The sequence below is a fragment of the Microcaecilia unicolor genome, chromosome 5 (genome assembly GCF_901765095.1).
Source record: "Microcaecilia unicolor chromosome 5, aMicUni1.1, whole genome shotgun sequence".
Classification (NCBI taxonomy): domain Eukaryota; kingdom Metazoa; phylum Chordata; class Amphibia; order Gymnophiona; family Siphonopidae; genus Microcaecilia; species Microcaecilia unicolor.
The window spans coordinates 161393946-161406669 of record NC_044035.1 but is presented as its reverse complement, the minus strand read 5'-3'; the positions used below and the strand labels follow the sequence as shown (position 1 = coordinate 161406669).

Sequence of the window (12724 nt, the reverse complement as noted above, 5' to 3'; positions counted from 1 at the left end):
TTTCAGGTAAATTTTGAGCGTGATGCAAGAATTAAGTTTCTGAAGCTGCTTGGATACAGCAAGGAGCAGCTGAATATGAAGGTGAATTCCTTTTCACTGTCTCTTTTTTTTAGTTCAAACATTTTATTAACAAATTTCTTTTCCCCATTCTTATCATCCGAGCTCATGCACTGGCACACAACTTCTATTTTACTAGCCTTTTTTTAATAGTTTAGAGCTCAATTGTAAGCGAAGTGATCTTGCCTGATTTGGTGTACTAGTCCCTGTGATTCTTTTTTGAGAAAGTGCTACTTTGACAATAGTGGTTACATGGGCCCTTATTTTACTAATTTACCTTGGCTGTTAGCACATGTTAAATTACTGTGTTAACAGTTAACATGGTGCCGTATCAGTTAGTTAATGCAGAAATTATCATGATCTATCTAATGCTAAAGTGTGTGTGGAATGGACAGGATTACACCTTGGGAGCATTGATTTTTTTCCAATTAGTTAACACAGTTTGCTACAATACACTGAAACTCTTGCGCTTCATTATTTTCCAAACAATTTGGTCCAGTGCGGATTACAAAAGAGACTAGTCATTCACTAGAAATAATGTTGCATCTTGTCGACCTAAAATAGCGCAAAATAAACTGTCACCTAAAATATTCTAACAGAAGATCTTAGAAACAATAAAGTTTATTTTGTTCAAAAAGGTAAATAAGTTCCTTTTTCATAGAAGAGGGCAGAGAATTCCAATTTAGTGCTTCCCGATATGAAAACTGCGAAGATAACCTTCAGATGATATCCTCCATATCAAAGGAAAATTTAAACATGATGTCTCAGTAGACTGCAAGATTCTGTTTACAGAAGGCCAAACTATTCAGGTGCCATGCCTGTAAAAATCTGAAACATTAAAATACCTAACTTGAATACAAGATCTTATTGGCAACCAATATAATTATTTCAGTACTGCTTCCCTGTCTCTGAAAAAGATTACTTTGCGTATTAAAAGGTATTAATATGCAAACTAATCTTTTTCAGAGACAGGAAAGTGTTTGAGTTTGCAGGGTGGGAGACTTAGGAGCAATGTCGGGAAATACAGAAAGGGTGGTGGATGCCTGGAATGCCCTGCTGTGTGAGGTTGTGAAGACAAAAACGATGACAGAATTCAAGAATGCATGGGATAAATACAGAGAATCCCTATGCAGATAAAGGATGGAATTCAATCTAAAACTTAGATGGTCTCATAACTGGAGTGAGATTTAGCAGCAGCTTCAGAGATTGGGAAGTGAGACCAGTGCCAGGCAAGACTTCTGTGGTTTGGGTCCCGTAAATGACAAAAACAATCAGGATCAAGGCTAGAGTGAGCTTTGTCAGCAACTCCAGTAGTTGTGGAAATAGGACAGGTATCGAGCAGACTTCTATGGAAAGACGGGTGTGGGGCCAGGGCAGGGAAGATGAAGGAGAGAGACGTCCTGAAGACTGCAGCGATCTGGTCTTCTTGCCCGTGCAGTGCCTTCATACAGAGGTGAGAGGCGCTGCACGGCCCGGTAATGCAGGGGGGGGGGGGGAGCGACGGCGACGATCTCAGGGGGGGTGGCAGGGGCGGGGCACGGGGCGGAGGGAGGCGGAGCTGTGTGGAGAAAGAGTTTAGAGACAGGAAGGGAGGGGGGCCAGGGCTTCTAAAGCTTTGAGTTTTGTTTTGTGTTTTTATTTAATGCTGGGGGAGGAAGCGGGGAGCAGCAGCGGCGGCAACCACGGGCAGGGGGGCAAGGACGTCCATACAGGACGCTCCTGACGAGCACCTTTGCCCCCTCCCGAACTTTTTTTTTTTTTTTTTTCAGTTTTATAGTGATGCAGGGGGAGCGGGGAGCAGCAGTGACCTCGGGCGTCAATAAAAGACACCCCTGACGCGCGTTTTTGCCCCCCTCACTTTTTTTTATTTTTTTTTTACATTACAGTTTTCAGTCGGATAGCCCTAACGACAGGTACAGACCTGTCATTAGCTTTCCGGCACTTTTCCTACGTTAGGGTAGCCGGAAAACTTTGATGCATCTCGCTTCAATGGGGTTTCTACACAATTTGCTCATCTGCATTCCGTTTTCGTTTTCTGCTAACGTGGTCAGAAAATGGCCTTTAATGCATGCCACGGTTCGAAAATTCTTCGTTAGAGGGTCGTTAAAGGGTCATTAAAGCTTAGTGCATCTGCCTCTCGGTTCCCTATAACAGATTTAAGCATGAACATGCACCATCTGCTGGCCAAATAGGAGAAATACACTTCAGACATAATTAAAACAGGGCAATATCCAATACATTTTACAGGCTTAAAACACACTATTTCTTCACAGTAAGGAGATCAGAAAATGCCACATTGTCCTACACTATTCATTGTACAGTTCTGGATTGTTTGGGAAGCACACATTCGACTTCATGCAAAGGGTACCATTCTAAATGTGAAACCTGATGATGAACAATTTGGTAGTTCTATAAAGAAAAAATTCTATATGAATGCTGTCACAAAGGTTCAAAATCTGAACCAAGGACTTCTGAAAAGTCTATTGACAGAATCACCTGAAATTCGAAACAGAAATGAAATTGTGCTACAGAATATATCCAGCTGCTGCTGAGATAAAGGAAGTCCATGATCAATTAGAGAATATACAAAAATTTTGAACACCTGGAGAAGTTAAAATTGTTTTGAATTTATTGAAGGCATAAATAGCATTATTAAATCTGAAGTATTCAGTGCAGTCCAACAATCAACTTTCCACATACCCGTAGTTAACAAAAGTACAGATATTTATTTCCAAAATGTTGATTTTTGTATATTAACTTGAGGAAAGCTGGTGATCCTACACATGCCACTGTTTACTGGAATTAAGTTAGTAGCTTGTGACAGTGCTGCAATAAATAGTTTCAGCAATTAAGTGGGTTTACTGTTGATAATGATTTTGATATGAAGAGAATGGAGATGTTTGCATCAGTAAGACTTGGAAGAAATAGTGGTGTGATAATTTTGCATCAATCCATTCCTTATCTGATAGAAGAACTCTGTGTGGCACTGTGAAAATGTAGGCTTTGATAATGCCTGGAAATAGATTCCATTATTGAGAAAGCTTATATCCACCATGTATACAATTTTTGCAGATCTAGTGTGCGAGGTGAAGTTTCATAAAATTATTAAGGCGGCAGAATGTGAAACTATGTTTAAATCTCTGAACAAGGTCAGATGACTAACTATGCATTTTGCTATAAATGCCTTACGTCAAGAATTTACATATTGGTAGAATATTGCAGAGAACAAGCTGATGAAGACAAGTATCCATTGCATAAATACTACCCTGACAAATTAAATAACCAATGCTACATGATGATCTGCTTTATCTTTAATGATCTAATTGATCTAGCAGAACTCTTCAAAGTTCCTTGACAACAGTGGAAGCATTTCAGTTTTCAAAAGCAGAAATCAGGACGTTAAGGTTATAGTATCTTTGAGAAGAGGTTCATTTTGGTAAAGTCGTACTAGAACTGCTGTCATCTTTCAGTGCTTCTGTTAACACAGCACTCAAGGGGTTTCAGTATCAGAAAGCACAAATCACAACTGATATCTCATAAACAAGGGGAGAAAATGAAATATCCCCAGGCAGTTCCAGCATGTGACAGGATCTAGTTACCTCACCAGAGTGTTGTAATCAAATGCATTTATCCCATCAGCTCATGTCTAAGACTCTGTACTGTCTGGTTTTTTAATTAAAATTTTTTTCCTGCTTAGTCAGCTTTCAGGTTTACATGGTTATTTAATTGTCCACTCTTTTGCGATGAGCCACACACCACTTTCTCATGCAAGGGAAAACAAGATATATTTCATTCCCATGTGGAAGGAAGAGAAGATGTGAGATGATCCAGACCAGTCTGCCTGTGATTCATTGGCGTTGGCATCCAGAAACTCTGCTGTGGTTGTTGACACCATAAACTGACATAGATGAAGACATCAGGTCTCAAGGATTGTACAAGAGCAGCTAGCTGATGCACTGTGCTCGGATAAGAACTCAGATGCAAAAGTGAAGTATATGATAGACCTCATGAGGGGCCTCCAGACCTTGTCCTCTTGACTTTCCTTTATCCTGTCTGATGTTTCAGCGTGGATTTCAAGGAAACGTTCCTTTTTCTTAGAAAAGGTACTTGCAAGTGCCTCCTTGTCAAAAGAGACAGACTTGAATATATGCTACCTTGAGAATAAAAACTGTGAACGCCATATTGCTTCCTAGAGAAAACCAAAGTTGAGCTTTGATGGGTTTAGAAGACGTAACCAGCATTCTCAATGGACAGAAGGCAGTTACACATGTAAACTTTAATGGAAAAAAATTTGGAAAAGCAATGAAGGAACTTCACAAAAAAGTGAAGAAAAATTTTCAACACAGGAGCAAATCCATTTTGATCTGCGGGAATATATTGATTGAGGGGCACTCGTGATTTGCAGCTATGCAATGCCAGCTATGTATGAGCAGAAAAACCTAGACGTTGTCTTATACAGTAGATCTAATTAGTAAACGTGTTTTTTGCACGGTTGTGTGCCATCGGGTCCGAGGACTGCAGGATAAATCTGTCATATTTGAAACACCAGTAACAAGTAAATCACTTTGCTATCCAGTCTAAGTGCAAGAAGATCTCAGCAGGAGGAGAGTGGAGGCAAACGTAATTTATAACTGCTGGGCCTTCATAACCTTGGATAACTGAATCCTTCATACTCAAATACTGGTGCATAATGAAAGATGGTGCTTTTCAATAAAACTGCATAGTTGCAAAGTGTGTTAGTAGAATCCCTTTAAAAATTTGTTAAAGATAGGGATCCAAGATGGCGCTGTAGCGAGTCGCAGCACCGGATGCTCCCAGACGCGCTCCATGTTAACGCTGAGAAGGACTCCTGAATTCCCCAAGAGAAAATGGGGAAAAGGAGAGGGAAAGTAAGGGAGCTTCCCTTAACCCCTGCTGGAACTCACCCTCCCCAGCAGCTGACGCTGGAGCACTTTGGGATGACGATGAGACATAGACAGGCTTCTTCCCTTACTACCGGCGCCGACACATCAGTGTTGGCCGACAGTGTAGATGGGGTTTCCCTAAGCCCCACATGCGGCCCCCCCACAGCCAGGAGGAGGAGGTATGGAAACGGGGCCTGTAGTTCAGCTTCCAGAAGAGGGGCGGAATATCCAGGAAGGGAACCTGACAATACCAGAGGAAGCGGTGGAGAGTGGTCTGGTAGGCGAACATACTTCAAATTTTCCTTTAAAGACAATTGCTAGTTTGAACCAGATCTTTAAAGCCCCTTCCCCCGGCTTTTTCTTTGGGGTTACTGAGTAAACCAGCCGTAATGACATTGGAGTCACTCTGGGATTTGACATTTACAGTGCATTCTTCATTGCAAATTTTGGTTTCAAAAAATTCAGAGGAGATTAAGGTTTTGACCGAAGCAGTCCTAATTCAGGAGCAGATAAATAAACAGCAGAATCTTGAAGTGAAACAATTCTGGGAAAATTTACAAAAATTGGAGAATCTGACTTTAGTCTGAATCAAGGAAAGAAATTGCACTTTATGGAGACTGGAATATTTGGAAAACCAATCTAGGAAACTTAATTTGAGATGTACTAATTTCCCAAGGTCTCCATTAATTTCATCTGTGGAAATGGTTAAAAAATATATGGTTGAGGTTCTAGGGATGTCAAAGGACTCACTGCCTCCTATAGAGTGGGTGCAATATCTTCAGAATAATGTAAAATCTGGTAATGGAACCTTAGAGCCACATGTGGGAGATGGTATGAACTTAACATCCTTTTTGGAATCGTCATTGGAAATAATTACCCAAAGAACTACCACTGTAGTAACATTTGTTCTTGAAATGGATAGAGATGCTGTACTGAGACTTTTCTTCAGACACTTAGGGGCTCATTTTCAAAGCACTTAGCCTTCCAAAGTTCCATAGAAACCTATGGAACTTTAGAAGGCTAAGTGCTTTGAAAATATGTCTCTCTGACTCTCTTTTTTTGGGGGATCTAAGATAAGAATGTATCCAGATTTATCCAGAGCAACACAGAAGAGACACAAAGCCTTTTTGGCAATGCGTCAGAGGACTTTGGCTCTAGGGGCCAGTTTTATACTTAAATTTCCGTGTATTTGTCGAATATTATATCAGTTAAGAAATTACCAATTCTTTGATCCTAAACAGAAGAGTTTTGGTTTTGTTTTGTTTTGGGGTTCAGAGACCCCTAGGTTCTGTCTGGTACTGGAGTTCAGCTGTCCAGTGGCAGAGAGAACCTCCAAGAAGGCTGGATTGACCTCAAATCTAACTCCATCTCTAAATAGAATAATTCACTAGTACTGAGGTAAGCAAGAAGTTGTGAAGTTCTAAAAGGAATTGCCACTGAGAGAGACGTTAGGTCTAAGGGACCTGCATTAGTCCGTCTCTCAGCACGGGCAAGGAAAAGATACCAGCCTTATGACAAACTGGATTTAGGTTACAGGTTATACAATGCGGCGAAAGAAAGCCTGATAGAGCAGAAGCATTTATACTTACAGCCTTTGATCATTAAGTGAAGCCCACAGAACATCATTTAGGATGAAGAGTTTATTTGCCAAGATACAAGCCAAATCAGTGATTAACTGTGATATCAGAGATCTCACAGATTATACAATTAACAGTAGGAGAGATATTTTAGTTCCAAGAGTTACAAATTTATTCTCCGAGGACAAGCAGGCTGCTTGTTCTCACTGATGGGTGACGTCCACGGCAGCCCCTCCAATCGGAAACTTCACTAGCAAAGGCCTTTGCTAGTCCTCGCACGCCCATGTGCACTGCGCATGCGCGGCCGTCTTCCCGCCCGAACCGGCTCGTGTTCGTCAGTCTTCTTTTGTCCGCGCTCGGTACGGTCGTGTTTGCGCCATTCGCGCCCCTTAAGTTGACCCTCGCGCGTCTTTTGACTTTCGCTTCTAAAAAAAAAGGGATTTCGGAGAAGGGCCTTTCGGTCTTTTTCCCCTTCCCGTATTTTCAGCTTTTTGCCCTGTTAAGTTTTCTTTCGTTTTCGGGGTAGGCCCTTTTGAGGCCTCAGGTCGTTTTTTCTCCCTCTCTTTTTGGTGCCTTACCGCAATTACGAGTTTTGATTTCACCGGCGTGATTTTTCCGCCCATGTCATCGAAGTCTCCCAGCGGCTTCAAGAAGTGCACCCAGTGCGCCCGGGTAATCTCGCTCACTGATAGGCACGCGTCGTGGTACCGGGACCTCCACTAGTGCTGATGTCGTCGGACGGTGGTGCTTCAACTGGAGTGCAGGTGAGGGCTGTCCATTCCCCTGCTGGTGGCAGTGAGCCTTCGGGTGGGTCTCCCCCTACCCTGAGGGCTCCTGCAGTACAGCCCCCCCGAGACCGACCTTCTTCGGCCTCGGCCCCGAGGAAGCGATGGCTGGATTCTACGTCCTCCTCGTCGGTACCGGGAAGCTCCGGTGACATGCTTCGTTTGAAAAAGTCAAAGAAGCATCGACATCGGTCTCTTTCCCGTGTCGGTACCGAGAGCTCTGGGTCGCCGAGGGAGTCGGTACCCAGTAGGCATCGGCACCGGGAGGACCGCTCACCCTCTGTTCAGGAGGTGTCGATGCGCTCCACCCTGGACAGCCCGGAACAGCCTCCACTCTGACTTAGACATTGCATCGGCTTCCATGTCTTTCTCCACAGCCGCCCTGCACGAGAGTCGCCGGGCCGTTCTCCCAGAGATCCTGGGAGAGCTGTTGCGCCCTTCCCCTCCGGTACCGGGGATGCTTGCGCCACCGGTACCGTTGAGTGAGGCGCCGGCTGGCCCCTTGCACGGGGTGAGGTCTCCAACATCGGTGCCGCTTGCGGTACCGACTGCGGTCGCCTCCCAGGAAGGCTCCTCGACGACGTCGGCAGAGGGAGCTTCGCCGGTGCGGGCGAGGGAGTCTACCTCTCGACGCTCACACCATGGCCGTGTTTCCACGGAGTCGAGCCGGGCACGGCTTCAGACACAGGTTCATGAACTTGTGTCTGATACCGATGGTGAGGCCTCGTGGGAGGAGGAGGAGGACATCAGATATTTCTCTGATGAGGAGTCTGATGGCCTTCCTTCTGATCCCACTCCCTCCCCTGAAAGGCAGCTTTCTCCTCCCGAGAGTCTGTCTTTTGCGGCCTTTGTCCGGGAGATGTCTACGGCCATCCCCTTCCCGGTGGTTGTGGAGGACGAGCCCAGGGCTGAAATGTTTGAGCTCCTGGACTATCCTTCTCCACCTAAGGAAGCGTCCACAGTACCCATGCATCATGTCCTAAAAAAGACATTGCTGGCGAACTGGACCAAGCCTCTAAGTAATCCCCACATTCCCAAGAAGATCGAGTACCGGATTCATGGGGACCCAGAGCTGATGCGCACTCAGTTGCCTCACGAATCTGGAGTTGTGGATTTGGCCCTAAAGAAGGCTAAGAGTTCTAGGGAGCATGCTTCGGCGCCCCCGGGCAAGGACTCTAGAACCTTAGACTCCTTTGGGAGGAAGGCCTACCATTCCTCTATGCTCGTGGCCAAAATTCAGTCTTACCAGCTCTACACGAGCATACACATGCGGAACAATGTGCGGCAGTTGGCGGGCTTGGTGGACAAGCTCCCTCCTGAGCAAGCCAAGCCATTTCAGGAGGTGGTCAGGCAGCTGAAGGCATGCAGAAAATTCCTGGCCAGAGGGGTATATGATACCTTTGATGTTGCGTCCAGGGCCGCTGCTCAAGGTGTGGTGATGCGCAGACTCTCATGGCTGCGTGCCTCCGACCTGGAGAATAGAATCCAGCAGCGGATTGCGGACTCCCCTTGCCGTGCGGACAATATTTTTGGAGAGAAGGTCGAACAGGTGGTAGAGCAGCTGCAGCAGCGGGATACCGCTTTCGACAAGTTCTCCCGCCGGCAGCCTTCAGCTTCTACCTCCACAGGTAGACGTTTTTATGGGGGAAGGAAGACTCTTCTGGTAAGCGTAGGTACAATCCTCCTTCTCGACAGCCTGCGGCCCAGGCTAAGCCCCAGCGTGCTCGCTCTCGTCAGCAGCGTGCGCCTCAGCAAGGCCCCTCGGCTCCCCAGCAAAAGCAAGGGGCGAGCTTTTGACTGGCTCCAGCAGAGCATAGCCGACATCAACGTGTCAGTGCCGGGCGATCTGCCGGTCGGGGGGAGGTTGAAAGTTTCTCACCAAAGGTGGCCTCTCATAACCTCCGATCAGTGGGTTCTTCAAATAGTCCGGCATGGATACACCCTCAATTTGGCCTCCAAATTGCCCACCGGGAGCTCAGTCTTACAGCTTCCAGCACAAGCAGGTACTTGCAGAGGAACTCTCCGCCCTTCTCAGCGCCAATGCGGTCGAGCCCGTGCCATCCGGGCAAGAAGGGCTGGGATTCTATTCCAGGTACTTCCTTGTGGAAAAGAAAACAGGGGGGATGCGTCCCATCCTAGACCTAAGGGCCCTGAACAAATATCTGGTAATGGAAAAGTTCAGGATGCTTTCCCTGGGCACCCTTCTTCCCATGATTCAGGAAAACGATTGGCTATGCTCTCTGGACTTGAAGGCCGCCTACACACACATCCCGATACTGCCAGCTCACAGGCAGTATCTGCAATTTCAGCTGGGCACACGTCACTTCCAGTACTGTGTGCTACCCTTTGGGCTCGCCTCTGCGCCCAGAGTGTTCACGAAGTGCTTAGCTGTAGTAGCAGTGGCGCTTCGCAGGCTGTGAGTACACGTGTTCCCCTATCTCGACGATTGGCTGGTGAAGAACACATCTGAGGCAGGAGCACTACAGTCCATGCAGATGACTATTCGCCTCCTGGAGCTACTGGGGTTTGTGATAAATTATCCAAAGTCCCATCTTCTTCCAGTACAGAGACTCGAATTCATAGGAGCTCTGCTGGATTCTCGGACGGCTCTTGTCTATCTCCCAGAGACGAGAGCCAACAACTTGTTGTCCCTCGTCTCGCGGGTGCGAGCGTCCCAGCAGATCACAGCTCGGCAGATGTTGAGATTGCTGGGCCACATGGCCTCCACAGTTCATGTGACTCCCATGGTCCGCCTTCACATGAGATCTGCTCAATGGACCCTAGCTTCCCAGTGGTTTCAGGCTGCTTGGGATCTAGAAGACGTGATCCACCTGTCCACGAGTTTTCTCAAATCCCTGTATTGGTGGACGATTTGGTCCAATTTGACTCTGGGTCGTCCTTTCCAAATTCCTCAGCCACAAAAAGTGCTGACTACAGATGCGTCTCTCCTGGGGTGGGGAGCTCATGTCGATGGGCTTCACACCCAGGGAAGCTGGTCCCTCCAGGAACGCGATCTGCAGATCAATCTCCTGGAGTTACGAGCGGTCTGGAACGCTCTGAAGGCTTTCAGAGATCGGCTGTCCCACCAAATTATCCAAATTCAGACAGACAACCAGGTTGCCATGTATTACATCAACAAGCAGGGGGGCACCGGATCTCGCCCCCTGTGTCAGGAAGCAGTCAGCATGTGGCTCTGGGCTCGCCGTCACGGCATCGTGCTCCAAGCCACATATCTGGCAGGCGTAAACAACAGTCTGGCCGACAGGTTGAGCAGGATTATGCAACCTCACGAGTGGTCGCTCAACTCCAGAGTAGTGCGACAGATCTTCCAGGTGTGGGGCACCCCCTTGGTAGATCTCTTTGCATCTCGAGCCAACCACAGTCCCTCAGTTCTGTTCCAGGCTTCAGGCCCACGGCAGACTGGCATCGGATGCCTTCCTCCTGGACTGGGGGGAAGGTCTGCTGGATGCTTATCCTCCCATACCTCTGGTCGGGAAGACTTTGTTGAAGCTCAAGCAAGACCGAGGCACCATGATTCTGATTGCTCCTTTTTGGCCGCATCAGATCTGGTTCCCTCTTCTTCTGGAGTTATCCTCCGAAGAACCGTGGCGATTGGAGTGTTTTCCAACCCTCATCACACAGGACGAAGGGGCGCTTCTGCATCCCAACCTCCAGTCTCTGGCTCTCACGGCCTGGATGTTGAGAGCGTAGACTTTGCCTCTTTGGGTCTGTCAGCGGGTGTCTCCCGCATCTTGCTTGCTTCCAGGAAAGATTCCACTAAGAGGAGTTACTTCTTTCTATGGAGGAGGTTTGCCGTCTGGTGTGACAGCAAGGCCCTAGATCCTCGCTCTTGTCCTACACAGACCCTGCTTGAATACCTTCTGCACTTGTCTGAGTCTGGTCTCAAGACCAACTCTGTAAGGGGTCACCTTAGTGCAATCAGTGCATACCATTACCGTGTGGAAGGTAAGCCGATCTCAGGACAGCCTTTAGTTGTTCGCTTCATGAGAGGTTTGCTTTTGTCAAAGCCCCCTGTCAAACCTCCTACAGTGTCATGGGATTTCAATGTCGTTCTCACCCAGCAGATGAAACCTCCTTTTGAGCCACTGAACTCCTGCCATCTGAAGTACTTGACCTGGAAGGTCATTTTCTTGGTGGCAGTTACTTCAGCTCGTAGAGTCAGTGAGCTTCAGGCCCTGGTAGCCCAGGCCCCTTACACCAAATTTCATCATAACAGAGTAGTCCTCCGCACTCACCCTAAGTTCTTGCCAAAGGTTGTGTCGGAGTTCCATCTGAACCAGTCAATTGTCTTGCCAACATTTTTTCCCCGTCCTCATTCCTGCCCTGCTGAACGTCAGCTGCACACATTGGACTGCAAGAGAGCATTGGCCTTCTATCTGGAGCGGACACAGCCCAACAGACAGTCCGCCCAATTGTTTGTTTCTTTTGATCCCAACAGGAGGGGAGTGGCTGTGGGGAAACGCACCATATCCAATTGGCTAGCAGATTGCATTTCCTTTACTTACGCCCAGGCTGGGCTGGCTCTTGAGGGTCATGTCACGGCTCATAATGTTAGAGCCATGGCAGCGTCAGTAGCCCACTTGAAGTCAGCCACTATTGAAGAGATCTGCAAAGCTGCGACGTGGTCATCTGTCCACACATTCACATCTCATTACTGCCTGCAGCAGGATACCCGACGCGACAGTCGGTTCGGGCAGTCAGTGCTTCAGAATCTGTTCGGGGTTTAGAATCCAACTCCACCCCCCTAGGCCCATGTTTATTCTGTTCCAGGCTACACTCTCAGTTAGTTGGATAAATTGTTAGGTCAATCTCAGTTATGTCTTCGCCGTTGCGAGGCCCAATTGACCATGTTTGTTGTTTGAGTGAGCCTGGGGGCTAGGGATACCACATCAGTGAGAACAAGCAGCCTGCTTGTCCTCTGAGAAAGCGAATGCTACATACCTTTAGAAGGTATTCTCCGAGGACAGCAGGCTGATTGTTCTCACAAATCCGCCCGCCTCCCCTTTGGAGTTGTGTCTTCCCTTGTCTTTGTCTTGCTACATATGGGACTGACGAACATGGGCGCGCGAGGACTAGCAAAGGCCTTTGCTAGTGAAGTTTCCGATTGGAGGGGCTGCCGTGGACGTCACCCATCAGTGAGAACAATCGGCCTGCTGTCCTCGGAGAATACCTTCTACAGGTATGTAGCATTCGCTTTTACTTACCAACAGGCATGTACAATCAATTAGTTATAGGAATATAATTCTGCTGGTCACATTGGTTTCCCCTGGAGAGAGAGAGTGGCAACCCTTCTCTCTAGCTTAAACCAGGAAATACAATAACTTTTATATGTTCATTCAGGATATCAGTAATATGACAGTAAGCCCATCTGATTGGATCT

The 12724-nt window shown here is 47.1% G+C and overlaps 1 protein-coding gene across 10 annotated transcripts in view; it reads left to right on the top strand.

Moving 5' to 3' along the window:
* Positions 1–12724, top strand: part of SEC31B (SEC31 homolog B, COPII coat complex component) — a 277304-nt gene that overhangs the window by 108067 nt on the left and 156513 nt on the right. For all 10 annotated transcript variants that reach the window (XM_030203516.1, XM_030203517.1, XM_030203520.1 and 7 more), the window contains one exon: positions 7–81. In XM_030203516.1, the coding sequence (XP_030059376.1) occupies positions 7–81 (75 nt within the window). The remainder of the gene's footprint in view (positions 1–6; positions 82–12724) is intronic.